The following is a 16,740-nucleotide window of genomic DNA, read 5'->3' on the forward strand; positions in this document are numbered from 1 at the left end:
CAGAGCAGACTCCGCCTCAAAAAAAAAAAAAAAAACCCTCAAATCTTGACGACCTATAACTGTGACTTTGCTGTTTTCTTTCTTTTTGAGACAGAGTCTCGCTCTTGCCAGGCTGGAGTGCAATGGCGCGATCTTGGCTCACTGCAACCTCCGCCTCCCGGGTTCAGGCAATTCTGCCTGTCTCCGGAGTAGCTGGGATTACAGGCACATGCTACCGTGCCTGGCTAATTTTTTGTATTTTAGTAGAGATGGTTTCACCATGTTGGCCGGGATGGTCTAGATCTCCTGACCTCATGATCTGCCCGCCTTGGCCTCCCAAAGTGCTGGGATTATAAACGTGAGCCACCGCGCCCGGCCCTCTTTATTTTTTTGAGGCAGAGTCTCGCTGTTGTTGAGGCTGGAGTGCGATGGCGCGATCTCAGCTCACCACAACCTCTGCCTCCTGGGTTCCAGCGATTCTCCTCTCTCAGCCCAGCTGGGATTACAGGCACGCACCACCACGCTCAGCTAATTTTGTAATCTTAGTAGAGACGGGTTTTCACCATGTTGGCCAGGCTGGTCTCAAACTCCCGACCACAGGGGATCTGCCCACCTCGACCTCCCAAAGTGCTGGGATGACAGGTGTGAGCCACCGCGCCCGGCCTTTGATGCCTTCTTGGAGGCGCCACTGCTGTGATCCCTGCCCCCTGCATGACGTGCCCTGGTTGGGGCTCCACCAAGCAGCGTACCCTCCTATCCACCCCACCCCATTCCTCACGTGTATTCACACTGCATACCTTATATGCACGTACATTCTTTTTTAAATTTAATTTTTGTTTTAAAGACAGGGTTTCACCGTGTTGGTCAGACTGGTCTTGAACTCCCGACCTCAGGTGATTCGCTCGCCTTGGCCTCCAAAGTGCTTAGATTACAGGCGTGAGCTACCACACCCGTCCATGCATGCACATTCTTTTTTTTTTTGAGACAGAATTTGGCTCTTGTTACCCAGGCTGGAGTGCAATGGCGCCATCTCGGCTCACTGCAACCTCCGCCTCCTGGGTTCAAGCAATTCTGCCTCAGTCTCCCGAGTAGCTGGGACTACAGGCACGCACCACCATGCCCAGCTAATTTTTCTATTTTTAGTAGAGACGGGGTTTCACCATGTTGACCAGGATGGTCTCGATCTCTTGACCTCGTGACCCACCCGTCTCGGCCTCCCAAAGTGCTGGGATTACAGGCATGAGCCACCGCGCCCGTCCGTGCATGCACATTCTTATGGTGGAGGTGTGAGTTGGCTCACTGCAGCATGCACCCGTGTGTACCCCGTGGGGCAGACGCTGCTTGCTCGTCCTGCTCAGGTACACAGACAGCCTTCCGGTGCGTGTGGACACACCTCCCCCTGGTTCCGTCAGTAGGCATTGGGATCCTCACTGGGGCTCGTTTCCCAGGTGTGAGAGTACCTGCAGGGCTCTCCGTGAGCGCTGGGCTGACCTAGTATATCTGCTCCCTTCCCATATACAGTTTTTTGGGGTTTTTTTTTGGAGAGGAAGTCTCCGTCTGTCGCCAGGCTGGAGTGCCGTGGCACAATCTCCGCTCCTGCAACCTCAGCCTCCCAGGTTCAAGTGATTCTCCTGCCTCAGCCTTCCGAGTAGCTGGGTTACAGGCACCTGCCACCACGCCCGGCCAGTTTTTATATTTTTAGTAGAGAAGCGGTTTCGCCATGTTGGCCAGGCTGGTCTCGAACTCCTGGCTTCAGGTGATCTAGCCGCCTTGGCCTCCCAAAGTGCTGGGGTGACAGGCGTGAGCCCCGCAACTTGCCCCTCCAGTTTCTGATCAATTGTTGGGCCGCAAGTCACCAGGTGCCTGGTGCTGTTCAGTCCTGCCCTTTCTCTGCAGAATGACCTTCCTGCCAGCACTCCTGCCTCCAAGTCCTGTGACTCCTCCCCACCCCAGGACGCGTCCACCCCGGGGCCCAGCTCGGCCAGTCACCTCTGCCAGCTCGCCGCCAAGCCAGCGCCTTCCACAGACAGCATCGGTGAGCGCCTTGCCTGTGGGTGCCTGTCCGGGGCAGGCCTCGTCTCTGGGGACAGCTAGTAAGAGGGGCTGGCGGGGCAGGAGGCTGGGATTCCGGGGTAGGCACTCATGGCCTTGGTCCCTTTGTGATTTCAGGTTAGACGCTGCCTCCCTCTGGGTGGTTCCTCATTGTCTCAGCTTGATGGGTAGGGAAACTGAGGCCTGGAGAGTGGAAGTGACTTGCCTGGGGGTTTCAGCCTTGTGCACTGAAAAGACAGGCTTCAGGGTCAGACAGGCCTGGGTTTCAGAACAGGCCTGGGCATTCACCAGCTGGGCGACCTTAGGCAAGTGAGCCAGCCTCTCTGAGCCTCAGTTTCCCCATCAGTAACCTGGGGAATGACAGTGCTCGTCGTTTCTGCCTTATGACCAGGCCCTGTGCTGGTTCTGGAGTCCCTAAAAGAAATTGGCCTTGAATGCCACCCCCAAGGAGCTCCCGGGTGGCAAGGGATGAGACCCGGACCCCAGCACTTGAAGCCCTGTATAATACAATCAGGGCTGGTATAGAAGGGGGAACCCAAGATGGACACGGCTGGAGGTTGGCAGTGGGGAGGCTCAAGAATATTTCCGAGAGGTGAATGGACATTGGGCCTGGGTTTTGAAGGACTGGTAGGAGTTTGTCAATTAAAAGAAAGAGAAAGCCGTGTCCACTGGAGGAACAGTATGTGCAGAGGTCTGGAGGTGTCCCAGGCTGTGGCCCGTGTGGGACCAGAGCTTGGAAACTGCATGAAAGGCCAGGGAGCTCCCAAGGCAGTGGGAGGCGGGATGTGAGTCTGGGGTGTCTGAAGATGTGTCCCCAACTCTTCCCTCTCAGCCCTGAGGAGCCCCCTGACTCTGTCCAGTCCCTTCACCACGTCGTTCAGCCTAGGCTCCCACAGCACCCTCAATGGAGACCTCTCCGTGCCCAGCTCCTACGTCAGCCTCCACCTGTCCCCACAGGTCAGCAGCTCTGTGGTATACGGACGCTCCCCCATGGTGAGTCCTTGGGTTGGGGGTACAGGAGGTGTCAGCAGGGGCTGGGGGCTGGGAGGAGAAACCAACTATACAAGGACAGACAAGGGAGTGCAGAAAGGGAAGGGAGGCCTGGCTCAGCAAGCGTGCATGGGAAGATGATCTGGGGGTCTCAGTAGTCCCACAAGCTGAATACAAAGCAGGACTTGTGACTGGAAAAAAGCAACGGTGATTAAGCTGCATGGAAAGGAGGAGCAGTGCCTTGGCTTTGGGATGCTATATACAGAAACAGGTATCGGACCAGATGTGTCCCGGGGCGGGGGAAACATCTAGAGCCAGTCTGGGCATTTGATGGAGAACTCTTCAGGATCCTTGGAACGCTGGAGTGCTGGGATTTCCTGGACAGAGAGATGTTGGGGTCGATGCCCTCAGAAACCTCAACCCTCCCACCTGGAGTGTGACAGGCAGAGGCGAAGGCAGTTTTGCTTCCTTAATAGGGAAGCATGGGATAAACGGGGGCATGGAACAGCTCAGAGGTGGCTGGAGTCAGAGTCATCTGCCTCACTGACACCCCCTCTGGCATTCTGACAGATGGCATTTGAGTCTCACCCGCATCTCCGAGGGTCATCCGTCTCTTCCTCGCTACCCAGCATTCCCGGGGGAAAGCCGTGAGTACCAGGGTGGGGCTCCCTGCCTGGGAACCCGGGCCAGCCCCCCACCTCCTCTGAGGTTTTACCCTGTGTAGTTGGGGTCTCCCTGCTCCCCTTCTAGAAAGTCTCTTTTGTGGGCCGGGCGTCGTGGCTCAATCCCAACAGTTTAGGAGGCCAAGGTGGGCAGATCATTTGAGGTCAGGAGTTCAAGAGCAGTCTGATTAACATGGTGAAACCCTGACTCTACTAAAAATACAAAAAAATTAACCATGTGTGGTGGACCATGCCTGTAATCCCAGCTACTTTGGAGGCTGTGGCAGGAGAATCACTTGAACCTGGGAAGTAGAGGTTGCAGTGAGCCCAGATAGTGCCACTGCACTCCAGCGTGTGTGACAGAGACTCCATCTCAAACAAAAATGCATCAGGCCGGACATGGTGGCTCATGCTTGTAATCCTAGCACTTTGGGAGGCCGAGGTGGGCGGATCACTTGAGGTCAGGGGTTCAAAACCAGCCTGGCCAAAATGGTGAAACCTCGTCTCTACTAAAAATACATAAAACTTAGCCAGGCACAGTGGTGCAAGCCTGTAATCCCAGCTACTCAGGAGGCTGAGGCAGGAGAATAGCTGGAACCCAGGAGGCAGAGGTTGCAGTGAGCCGAGATTGTGCCACTGCACTCCAGCCTGGGCGATAGAGCGAAACTCCATCTCAAAAAAACAAAAACAAGGCCGGGTGCGGTGGCTCATGCCTATAATGCCAGCACTTTGGGAGGCTGAGGCGGGTGGATCACGAGGTCAACAAGGTGAAACCCTGTCTCTACTAAAAATACAAAAATTAGCTGGGCATGGTGGTGCGCGCCTGTAGTCCCAGCTACTCGGGAGGCTGAGGCAGGAGAATTGCTTGAACCCAGGAGGCGGAGGCTGCCGTGAGCCGAGATCGCGCCATTGCACTCCAGTCTGGGTAACAACAGTGAAACTCCATCTAAAAAAAAAAAAGAAGTAAAAATAATACGTCATCGGGTGCCAGGCAGGGCAAAGGCGTCTCCCTGCCCTCCCAGGTGGGGGTGCGGAGGGGTGGTCCCAGGGCTGGGTCATGCCCTGGCTTTCTCTCCAGGGCCTACTCCTTCCACGTGTCTGCAGACGGGCAGATGCAGCCGGTGCCTTTCCCCTCGGATGCACTGGTGGGCGCGGGCATCCCACGGCACGCCCGGCAGCTGCACACGCTGGCACACGGCGAGGTGGTCTGTGCGGTCACCATCAGCGGCTCCACGCAGCACGTGTACACGGGTGGCAAGGGCTGTGTGAAGGTGTGGGACGTGGGCCAGCCTGGGGCCAAGACACCTGTGGCCCAGCTCGACTGCCTGGTGAGGGCAGGGTGGGAAAGTGGGCGGGACTCATGGGTGAGGGGGTGGAGCTTATATTCAAATGGAGCGGTGTTTGCAGGCCGGCAGTGGGTGGGGTTACAGGTGAAGGGTGGAGCTTGTAGTCACAGGGGGCCAGGCCAAAGTGGTGGGGCTCATTGGCCAGTCAGGATAGGGTTTGCAGGCCAACTATGGGTGGGGCTTACAGGTGAAGGGCGGAGCTTATGGTCAGATGGGGCGGGGCTTGCAGGCCAAAGTGGTGGTACTCATTGGCCAATCAGGGTTGGGCTTGCAAGACCACCAGGATAGGGTTTGCAGGCCAACCATGGGTGGGTCTTACAGGTGAAGGGTGGGGCTTATGGTCGGATGGAGCTGGGCTTGCGGGCCAAAGTGGTGGGGCTCATTGGCCAATTAGGATAGGGTTTGCCAACCATGGGTGGGGCTTATAGGTGAAGGGCGGAGCTTATAGTCGGATGGGGCGGGGCTTGCAGGCCAACCCGGACAGGGTTTTTCAGGCCAACCATGGGTGGGGTTTACAGGTGGAGGGTGGAGCTTGTCAAATGGGGTGGGGTTTGCAAGCCTACCATGGGCAGGGATTGTAGGCGAAGAACAGAGCTCACAGTGTAATCGAAGTGTGTGTGGGCCAAAGGGGCAGGGCTTGCTGGCCCATCAGGGTAGGGATGGCAGGCTCCAGAGACCACCACATTGAGCCAGGCTCCTAGAGACCTCACCTGGGACCAACCCCCAGCCTGATTCTCTCCCTGACCCCAGAACCGAGACAACTACATTCGCTCCTGCAAGTTGCTGCCGGATGGCCGGAGTCTGATCGTGGGCGGGGAAGCCAGCACCTTGTCCATTTGGGACCTGGCAGCGCCCACCCCCCGTATCAAGGCCGAGCTGACCTCCTCGGCCCCAGCCTGCTACGCCCTAGCCGTCAGCCCCGACGCCAAGGTTTGCTTCTCCTGCTGCAGCGATGGCAACATTGTGGTCTGGGACCTGCAGAACCAGACGATGGTCAGGTGCGCTGGGACCTCGGGCAAGCCCCGGTTGCTCTCCGTGCAGTGGGGTGGAGGACTGACCTGGGAGGTTGCTGGGGCAGCTCGAATTCCAGGGTGGACGCCTGGGCTCTTCTTCCTCCAGGCAGTTCCAGGGCCACACGGATGGCGCCAGCTGTATTGACATTTCTGATTATGGCACTCGGCTCTGGACAGGGGGCCTGGACAACACGGTGCGCTGCTGGGACCTGCGGGAGGGCCGCCAGCTGCAGCAGCATGACTTCAGCTCCCAGGTGCTGTTCGGTGCTGGTGGGAGGGGGATGGAAGCTCCAGGAATCCGAGTCCCTTCCTCTCCTTGCTGGGGGCCACTTCCAGAGGCAGGATGGGACTAACATCTGTGGCGTCCATCTTTATTGTCATCCGTACACGTCCACAGGCTTCCACTTTAATTCTCTGAAGACGTAGGGGAACCCAAAAGAGCTGATTTATATGAAGCTGTGGGGTCACTGGGACCCTCAGATCATCTTCTCCACTTGCCTTTGTTCAGCCGTACCCTTTTTTTTGAGACAGAGTCTCGCTCCGTCGCCAGGAGCCAGGCTAGAATGCAATGGTGAGAGCTCGGCTCACTGCAACCTTCACCTCCCGGGTTCAAGCAGTTTTCCTGCCTCAGCCTCCCGAGTAGCTGGGATTACAGGCGCGTGCCACCATGCCCAGCTAATTTTTGTATTTTTAGTAGAGACGGGGTTTCACCATGTTGGCCAGGATGGTCTCGATCTCTTGATCTCATCATCCGCCCGCCTCAGCCTCCAAAAGTGCTGGGATTATAGGCGTGAGCCACTACACCCGGCTTCAGCCATACTGTTATGTCTTTCCTTGTGTAGCTGGGTTCTTCTCTCAGCGTTTAATTTCTGGATCCCACTGGGAGTGCTAGACACACACTTCCCATTGAGGACTCACCATAGGGGAGTTACTGGCCAGGGGAACAGAGTGGAGGCTGATGTAGGAGGAGCTGGGCGTGGGTAGGTCACCACTGAAGGTGGAGCCTAGGCTGAAGGACATGGTGAATGGGCTGGACAGAGCTGGGGGCTCCTCAGGGCTGAGCAAAGAGAGTGAATCTTCAGGCACCGTGGCCCCAGATTCTGCCTCTCAGTGCTTTGGGGGCAGGGTACGAGCCCCTGTTCTGTCATTCAGGATTTCCATGTCCTGGTCTCACGCACACCGTACTCTGGGATTGGCACTGAGAACTCTGCACATTTGTTCCCTGTGGTTCACACTGGGAGGCCTCAAGTAATCCACCCACCCCGGCCTCCCAGTGTGAGCCACTGCTCCGACTCTCCCAAGCCCTTTATGTCCAGCCTGGTCTTCTCTTTCATTTGATGATTTCTGGGGGGGTTTTGTTGTTTTTGAGACAGGAGTCTTGCTCTGCCTCCAAGGTGGGAGTGCGGTGACACCATCTTGGCTCACTGCAACCTCCGCCTCCCTGGTTCGAGCAATTCTCCTGCCTCAGCCTCTGGAGTAGCTGGGATTACAGGCACCCGTCACCACACACAGCTAATTTTTGTATTTTTAGTAAAGATGGGGTTTCATCGTGTTGGCCAGGCTGGTCTTGAACTCCTGACTTCGTGATCCACTCACCTTTGCCTCCCAAAGTGCTGGGATTATAGGCATTAACCACTGAACCCGGCCTCATTTGATGATTTCTTTTTTGTTTTTTTTTTTGGACGGAGTTTCGCCCTTGTTACCCAGGCTGGAGTGCAATGGCGCGATCTCGACTCACCGCAACCTCCGCCTCCTGGGTTCAGGCAATTCTCCTGCCTCAGCCTCCTGAGTAGCTGGGATTATAGGCACGTGCCACCATGCCCAGCTAATTTTTTGCACTTTTAGTAGAGACGGGGTTTCACCATGTGGACCAGGATGGTCTCGATCTCTTGACCTCGTGATCCACCCGCCTCGGCCTCCCAAAGTGCTGGGATTACAGGCTTGAGCCACCGCGCCCGGCGCTGATGATTTCTTTAATAGGGAAATCAGGAGTACTGGTGGACATAGCTCTCCAGCCCATGTCCCCGCAGCTTAGGTGGGCTGAATACGTTTCTAGGGAGCCCATGGTGAATACCTCCTAGCTCACTGGGTGCCTCCCACCGCGTGTTTACACAGGACCACTTCCGGATGGCCAGGAAAGGACATTTGAAGCCCCCCAGTCTTCTATGCTGTAATGTGTGGTTATTTCCACCGGTGTGCTATATATTAGTGAAACTCCAAGAGGGATAGGGTAGAACAGGACCTGATTCCTATGTGTGCCTAAAATGGGGTGGCTACAGAAGGATGAGGACCCTGAATCCTATTAGAATCAAACCGAAAAGCAGTATTGCAAATGGGGAATGCTCCAGGCCAGGCTCAGTGGCTGACACCTGTAATCTTAGCACTATGGGAGGCTGAGGCTGGAGGGTCACTTGTGCCTAGGAGATTGAGGTCAGCTTGGGAAACAGCAGGACCTTGTTCCTACTTAAAAAACGAAAAATTAGACACAGTGGCATGCACCTGTGATTCCAGCTACTTGGGAGGCTTGAGCCTGGAGGAGGCTGAGGCGGCAGTAGGTCACGTGTGCACCAGTGCACTCCAGCTTAGGCAGCAGAGCAAGACCCTGTCTCAAAAAAAAAAAAAAAAGAAAGAAAGAAATGGGGAATATTCCAAACTCAGTGAGAAGTCCTGGCTCCAAGGCCTGGTTTTTTTTTTTTTTTGGAGACGAAGGCTTGCTCTGTCACCCAGGCTAGAGTGCAATGGCGTGATCTCAGCTCACTGCAACCTCCACCTCCCAGGTTCAAGCAATTCTCCCGCCTCAGCCTCCAGAGTAGCTGAGATTACAGGTGAATGCCACCACGCCCAGCTCATTTTTGGATTTTCAGTAAAGACAGAGTTTTGCCATGTTGGCCAGGCTGCTCACGAACTCCTGACCTCAGATGATTCGTTTGCCTGAGCCTCCCAAAGTGTTGGGATTACAGACATGAGCCACCGCGCCTGGCTGAGTCCTCCTCTTTCGTAGCGCTGCTGTGTGACCTTGAGGGGACACTGCCTCGGCTTCCACCATCTGCTTAAGGGGAATGATTGTCCTTGTGTGCTCATTCCCTCCTCCCTCCCTCCTCCCTGTGCTGTTGTGCGCTCAGAGCAGATAATGGATGTGTGGCCCTAGGGCTCTGTGTAATTCTGATTAATATTAATGATTCGACATGCACTTGTCTGCTGTGTTCTCAGTCCTGGGCCAGCTGCCTTTCTCTGTGGGGAGCTGAAGAGGGAGAAGGTTGCACTCCACCCCCCACCCCCTGCTGGTGCTGGGCACCCCCCAGTATCCAGAGGGGCTCATAAGCCAGAGATGGTGGCTCACAGCTATAATCCCAGCACTTTGGGAGGCCGAGACGGCAGATCGCTTGAGGTCAGGAGTTCCAGACCAGCCTGGCCAAGATGGCGAAAGCCCGTCTCTACTGAAAATACAAAAATTAGCTGGGCATGCATGGCAGGCACCTGTAGTCCCAGCTACTTGGGAGGCAGGAGAATCACTTGAACCTGGGAGGCGGAGGCTGCAGGGAGCCGAGATCACGACATTGTACTCCAGCCTGGGTGACACAGTGAGACTCAGTCTCAAAAAAGTATTATCCAGATGCGGTGGTGCATGCCGGTAGTCTCAGCTTCCCAGGAGGCTGAGGCAGGAGGATCACTTGAGCTGTGGAAATGGAAGCTGCAGTAAGCCACGACTGCGCCACTGCACTCCAGCCTGGGTGGCACAGAGAGACACCATCTCAACACAAAGCAAAGCGAGGGCTCGTGACCCCATGTCTTCCCTCTTTACCCGCAGATTTTCTCCCTGGGCCACTGTCCTAACCAGGACTGGCTGGCGGTCGGAATGGAGAGTAGCAACGTGGAGATTCTGCACGTCCGTAAGCCGGAGAAGTACCAGCTGCACCTGCACGAGAGCTGCGTCCTGTCCCTCAAGTTCGCCTCCTGCGGTATGTCTGCTGGGGTGGAGTGGCACACCCCCAAATCCCCAACAAAACCCAGGGTGCCAATCTGAATCTTAGATAAATAACAAATAGTTATTTATGCACTAAAATTTTATTTATATATTCAGATTTATATACTCAAAAGCAAATCATTAGTATAAGTATATCCCAAATGATATGTGGGATATACTTATACTAAAAACCAAATAATGAGATATTTGGGATATACCTGTCCTAAAAATTGATGACTTATCTGAGATTCAAATTTAAGGCCAGGCGCGGTGGCTCACGCCTGTCATCCTAACACTTTGGGAGGCCAAAGCAGGCAGATCACCTGAGTTCAGGAGTTGAAGACCAGCCTGGCAAACATGGGGAAAGCCCGTCTCTATTAAAAATTGAAAAATGGGGCTGGGTGTGGTAGCTCACGCCTGTAATCCAAGCACTTTGGGAGACTGAGGCAGGTGGATCACGAGGTCAAGAGATTGAGACCATCCTGATCGACATGGTGAAACCCTGTCTCTACTAAAAATACAAAAATTAGCTGGGCATGGTGGCGTGCACCTGTAGTCCCAGCTACTGGGGAGGCTGAGGCAGGAGAATTGCTTGAACCCAGGAGGCAGAGGTTGCAGTGAGCCGAGATCGCGCCATTGCACTCCAGCCTGGGTAACGAGCAAAACTCCATCTCAAAAAAAAAAAAAAAAAACAAAAAAAAAACAGAAAATTGAAAAATGAGCAGGGCATGGTGGCAGTTGCCTGAAATCCCAGCTACTTGAGAGGCTGAGGCAGGAGAATCACTTGAACCTGAGAGGTGGAGGTTGCAGTGAACCGAGATCACACCACTGCACTCCAGCCAGGGTCACAAGAGGGAGACTCTGTATCTAAAAAAAAAAAAAAAAAAAAAAAGTAAGCCAGGCACAGTAGCTGCTGCAGTAGTTTCAACTACTCAGGAGGCTGAGGTGCAATGATCACCCCAGATCAGGAGTTCAAGACCAGCCTAGGCAACATACCAAGACAGCCGGGTATGGTGGGTTCCACCTGTAGTCCCAAATACTAGGGAGGCTGAGGGAGTAGTGCTTGAGCCTAGGAGATAGAGGCTCTGGGGAGCTATGATCCCACCACTGCCTGCCAGCCTGGGCAATGGAATGAAACCCTGCCTCTAAAAAATATCACTCATTAGTATTAGTACATCTTAAATAGTCCATGGGATCTCTTATACCAAAAAAATAAAATAGTTGGGCTGGGTGTGGTGGCTCACACCTGTAATCCCAGCACTTAGGGAGGCTAAGGTGGGAGGATCACTTGAGGTCAGGAGTTTGAGACCAGCCTGGGCAGCATAGTGAGACCCCAACTCCACAGAAAATGTTTTTTTGAGATGAATTCTCACTCTGTTCCCCAGGCTGGAGTGCAGTGGCACAATCCCAGCTCACTGCAATCTCTGCCTCCCGGGTTCAAGTGATTCTCCTGCTTCAGCCTCCCACGTACCCGGGGTTGTAAGTGCCTGCCATTTGGGAGGCTGAGGCGGGTGGATCATGAGGTCAAGAGATCAAGACCATCCTGGTCAACATGGTGAAACCCCGTCTCTACTAAAAATAAAAAAAAATCAGCTGGGCACGGTGGTGCGTGCCTGTAATCCCAGCTACTCGGGAGGTTGAAGCAGGAGAATGGCTTGGACCCAGGAGGTGGAGGTTGCGGTGAGCCGAGATCGCGCCATTGCACTCCAGCCTGGGTAACAAGAGAGCGAAACTCCGTCTTCAAAAAAAAAAAAAGTGTCTGCCACAATGCCCAGCTGATTTCTTTGTTTTTAGTAGAGAAGGAATTTCATCATGTTGGCCAGGCTGGTCTCAAACTCCTGACCTCAGGTGATCTGCCCATCTCGGCCTCCCAAAGTGCTGGGATCACAGCCATGAGGCAGTGTGCCCAGCAAAAAATAGAAGTATTACCTGGGCATGGTGGTACACAGCTGTGGTCCCAGCTACGTCAGAGGCTGTTGGAGGAGGGCTTGAGCCCAGGTGGTCGAGGCTGCCGTGAGCTGTGATCGCACCACTGCACTCCAGCCTGGGGCACAGAACAAGACCCCACCAACTCTTTTTTTTTTTGAGCTGTCTCACTCTTGTTGTCCAGCGATTCTCCTGCCTCAGCCTCCTGAGTGGCTGGGATTGCAGGCACGTGCCACCATGCCCAGCTGATTTTTTGTATTTTTACTAGAGATGGGGTTTCACCGTGTTGATCAGGATGGTCTTGATCTCTTGACCCCGTGATCCACCCACCTCGGCCTCCCAATGGCAGGCACTTATAATCCTAGCTACCATGCCCGGCTGATGTTTGTATTTTTAGAAGAGATGGGGTTTCTCCTTGTTGGTCAGGTTGCTCTCAAACTCTTGACCTCAGGTGATCCGCTCACCTCAGCCTCCCAAAGTGCTGGGATTACCAGCATGAGCCACTGCGCCTGCCCAAGTCCCTTTCAGGTGGGGAGGTGGGGGGTAAGGAACAGGGAGAGGCCAGATCCAGCCTGCCCCGCCTCCCCCGGCAGCCCTGGCCTCTCTTCAGTGCCCCCTCTTTGAACTGCGCTGCTCTCCCTGCCCAGGACGGTGGTTTGTGAGCACAGGCAAGGACAACCTGCTGAACGCCTGGAGGACGCCGTATGGCGCCAGCATTTTCCAGGTACGCAGTGGGCTGGAGTCCCCACCCTGGCAGGGCCATGTGCTCAGGTATGCCAGGGTCAGACAAAGAAATTGCCCCTGTCCCCATCCCCTGACCCCCTTCTCAGGCTCCTGAAGCCTCCCTGCTGCCCAGGTACTAAAGCAGAGGTTCTAATTGCAGCCCGAGGGCCTCAACAACGTGTAGCCTATTTTTTTTTTTTTTTTTTTTTTTTGAGACGGAGTTTCGCTCTTGTTACCCAGGCTGGAGTGCAGTGGCGCGATCTCGGCTCACCGCAACCTCCGCCTCCTGGGTTCAGGCAATTCTCCTGCCTCAGCCTCCTGAGTAGCTGGGATTACAGGCACGTGCCACCATGCCCAGCTAATGTTTTGTATTTTTAGTAGAGACGGGGTTTCACCATGTTGACCAGGATGGTCTCGATCTCTTGACCTTGTGATCCGCCCGCCTTGGCCTCCCAAAGTGCTGGGATTACAGGCTGGAGCCACCGCACCTGGCCTTTTATTTTTTATTTTTTGGAGACAGGCTGGCTTTGTCACCCAGGCCCGAGTGCACTGGCCTGATCTTGGCTCACTGCCACCTCTGCCTCCTTTGTTCAAGCAATTCTCCCTGCTTCAGCCTCCAGACTAGCTGGGATTACAAGCACCCACCACCACGCCCAGCTAATTTTTTGGGTATTTTTAGTAGAGACTCACCATGTTGGCGAGGCTGGTCTTGAACTCCTGACCTCAGGTGATCCACCCGCCTCAGCCTCCCAAAGTGCTGGGATTACAGGCATGAGCCGCCACTGCACCAGCAGTGCCTGGCTATTTTTTTTTTTAATACTAAGTTTTGCTCTGGGACCCAGGCTGGAGTACAGTGGCGCGATCTCTGCTCACTGCAACTTCCACCTCCTGGGTTCAAGCCATTCTCCTGCCTCAGCCTCCTGCGTAACTGGGACTACAGGCACCCACCACCACACCTGGCTAATTTTTTTTTTTTTTTTTTTTGAGACAGAGTTTCACTCTTGTTACCCAGGCTGGAGTGCAATGGCACGATCTCTGCTCACCACAACCTCCGCCTCCTGGGTTCAGGCAATTCTCCTGCCTCAACCTCCTGAGTAGCTGGGATTACAGGCACGCGCTACCATGCCCAGCTGATTTTTTGTATTTTTAGCAGAGACGGGGTTTCAGCATGTTGACCAGGATGGTCTCGATCTCTTGACCTCGTGATCCACCCGCCTCGGCCTCCCAAAGTGCTGGGATTACAGGCGTGAGCCACCACGCCCGGCTAATTTTTGTTTTTTAGTAGAGATGGGGTTTCACCATGTTGGCCAGGCTGGTCTTGAACTCCCAACCTCAAGCGAGGTTTAAAGGGTTCCAAGAAAAAGAATCCCAGAATATGTAACAGACTTTTGGCAAAGCCTGAAATAGTTACTCATCCAGCCCTTTGTGAAGTTTGCAGACTCCTGGTCTAGGCCAGTGCCTTGCTTCTCTGCTCTGCTGTGTGACATGACACCTCGTGCACACCTGCTCTGAGCTTCTCAGAAAGGGCAGCTCTTCAGTCCCCTCTCTTGGTATCAAGGGCATGGAGGCTCTGCTCTGCCCAAGGGACTTAGCTCCAAAGCACCTGTGTCTAGAAAAGGAATGGCGTGGTGGCACACGCCTGTCGTGTCAGCGCTTTGAGAGGCCGAGGCGGGCGGGTCACCTGAGGTCAAGAGTTTGAGACCAGCCTGACCAACAAGGCGAAACCCCGTCTCTCCTAAAAATAAAAAAATTAGCCAGGCGTGGTGGCTCATGGCTGTAATCCCAGCACTTCGGGAGGCCAAGGCGGGTGGATCACCACATCAGGAAATCAAGACCATCCTGGCCAACATGGTCCATCTCTGCTAAAATACAAAAAAAAATCAGCCCGGGAAGGTGGCGTGCCTGTAGTCCCAGGTACTCAGGAGTCTGAGGCAGGAGAATCGCCTGGACCCGGGCGGTGGATGATGGTGTGAGCAGAGATCGTGCCACTGCACTACAGTCTGGGCAACAGAGCAAGACTCTGTCTTAAAAAAAAAAAGTAGCCGGGCGCGGTGGCTCAAGCCTGTAATCCCAGCACTTTGGGAGGCCGAGACGGGTGGATCACAAGGTCAAGAGATCGAGACCATCTTGGTCAACATGGTGAAACCCCGTCTCTACTAAAAATACAAAAAAAAATAGCTGGGCATGGTGGTGCGTGCCTGTAATCCCAGCTACTCAGGAGGCTGAGGCAGGAGAATTGCCTGAACCCAGGAGGCGGAGGTTGCGGTGAGCCGAGATCGCGCCATTGCACTCCAGCCTGGGTAACAAGAGCGAAACTCCGTCTCAAAAAAAAAAAAAAAAAAAAATAGTTGAATAGAAATAAATAAATTAGCCAGGTGTGATGGCACCCACCTGCAGTCACAGCTACTCAGGAGGCTGAGGCATGAGAATCCCGGAGGTTGCAGGGAGCCAGCATCCCGCTACTGCACTCCTACAACCTGGGAGAGAGATCCAAACTCCATCTCAAAAAAAAAAAAGTCACTCAGTAGCCGAGTCCTGCTCCCCCCTTCCTGACTCGGCCCCCACGTTGCCCGCACCCACGTCCTGGGGTCCGTGCCTCACCCTACCTTTTCCCTCTCCCCCTTCCCTCGGCAGTCTAAGGAATCGTCCTCCGTCTTGAGCTGTGACATCTCCAGGAATAACAAATACATCGTGACAGGCTCGGGGGACAAGAAGGCCACCGTGTACGAGGTGGTCTACTGAGACCCCCCCACGTTCCTGCAACCCGAAGTCCAGACTCCTAGGGGAAGCAGCTCCGGGACAGGCACCCAGCAGGCGTCTCCCCGCCCTGCCTGTGAGCTCTTCGTACCATCTGCTCTCTGGCCAGTGGGTTCACTCCTGCTGCATGTGGGGGCCGCTGGGCAGACGGGGCCTTGGGGGAAATAAATGTATTTATCACATTTCTCCCTTGTGTTGGGGAACTAGGGAGCATTGCTTCTCATGGCCACTGGTGCTGGGAGAAGACCAGGTCCTGGTGATGGGATCATACGTCACCAGAATTCATTCCGCAGGACAGTGAGGCGCTTGTATGCCATGTCAAAGCCCTCTCCTTCGAGACAGACACGCTGGGTTGGGCAGGGTGGCTGAGATGCTGATGTGGACAAGCAGCCCTCGTGGCTCAGGGTTTAACACATTCATTTCTGGCTCATACCCAGAGTGTCCAGGGCTCTACTCCAGCTGGTCACTCAGGCTTCCAGGAGATTTTTTTTTTTTTTTTTTTTTTTGAGATGGAGTCTCACTCTATTGCCCAGGCTGAGTTATAACAGTGCCATCTCACCTCACTCAACCTCTGCCTGCTGGGTTCTAGTGATTCTCCTGCCTCAACTTCCCGAGAAGCTGGGATTTAACAATACCAACACTCCTACTAATTTTCTTATTTTTGAGCAGAGATGGGGTTTCACCCTCTTGGCCAGGCCGATCTTGAACTCCCGCCCTCAATTGATCTGCCCGCCTCAGCCTCCCAAGGAGCTGGGATTACAGGTGTGAGCCACCGTGCCTGGCCAGGAATTTTTTTTTTTTTTTGGAGATGGAGTTTCGCTCTTGTTACCCAGGCTGGAGTGCAATGGCGCGATCTCGGCTCACCGCAACCTCCGCCTCCTGGGTTCAGGCAATTCTCCTGCCTCAGCCTCCTGAGTAGCTGGGATTACAGGCACCCACCACCACACCCGGCTAGTTTCTGTATTTTTAGTGGAGATGGGGTTTCACCATGGGGGCAAGGGTGGTCTTGATCCACTGACCTCAGGTGATCCATCCTCCTTGGCCTCCTTGACAGGTGAGAGTCACCATGCCCAGTCTCAAAACTGTCTCTTAAAGTTATCCCTGGCCGGGCGTGGTGGCTCAAGCCTGTAATCCCAGCACTTTGGGAGGCCGAGGCGGGTGGATCACGAGTTCAAGAGATCGAGACCGTCCTGGTCAATATGATGAAACCCTGTCTCTACTAAAAATACAAAAAATTAGCTGGGCGTGGTGGCACATGCCTGTAATCCCAGCTACTCAGGAGGTTGAGGCAGGAGAATCGCCTGAACCCAGGAGGCGGAGGTTGCGGT

General features: G+C 54.5%; 1 protein-coding gene across 6 annotated transcripts in view; it reads left to right on the forward strand.

The window, feature by feature from the left end:
- TLE2 (TLE family member 2, transcriptional corepressor) overlaps nt 1-15,594 on the forward strand; it is a 34,300-nt gene extending 18,706 nt beyond the window's left edge. For 3 of the 6 annotated variants that reach the window (XM_074384816.1, XM_074384817.1, XM_074384819.1), the window contains 9 exons: nt 1,876-2,014; nt 2,864-3,024; nt 3,592-3,668; nt 4,762-5,011; nt 5,780-6,027; nt 6,149-6,296; nt 9,851-10,001; nt 12,526-12,656; nt 15,290-15,594. In XM_074384816.1, the coding sequence (XP_074240917.1) occupies nt 1,876-2,014; nt 2,864-3,024; nt 3,592-3,668; nt 4,762-5,011; nt 5,780-6,027; nt 6,149-6,296; nt 9,851-10,001; nt 12,526-12,656; nt 15,290-15,397 (1,413 nt within the window). In that variant the 3' untranslated portion in view covers nt 15,398-15,594. The remainder of the gene's footprint in view (nt 1-1,875; nt 2,015-2,863; nt 3,025-3,591; nt 3,669-4,761; nt 5,012-5,779; nt 6,028-6,148; nt 6,297-9,850; nt 10,002-12,525; nt 12,657-15,289) is intronic. The other 3 variants (XM_039465689.2, XM_039465690.2, XM_039465692.2) reach the window with 2 other exon arrangements.
- Nucleotides 15,595-16,740: the final 1,146 nt, after the last annotated feature.

The sequence above is a fragment of the Saimiri boliviensis genome, chromosome 14 (assembly GCF_048565385.1).
Source record: "Saimiri boliviensis isolate mSaiBol1 chromosome 14, mSaiBol1.pri, whole genome shotgun sequence".
Lineage (NCBI taxonomy): Eukaryota > Metazoa > Chordata > Mammalia > Primates > Cebidae > Saimiri > Saimiri boliviensis.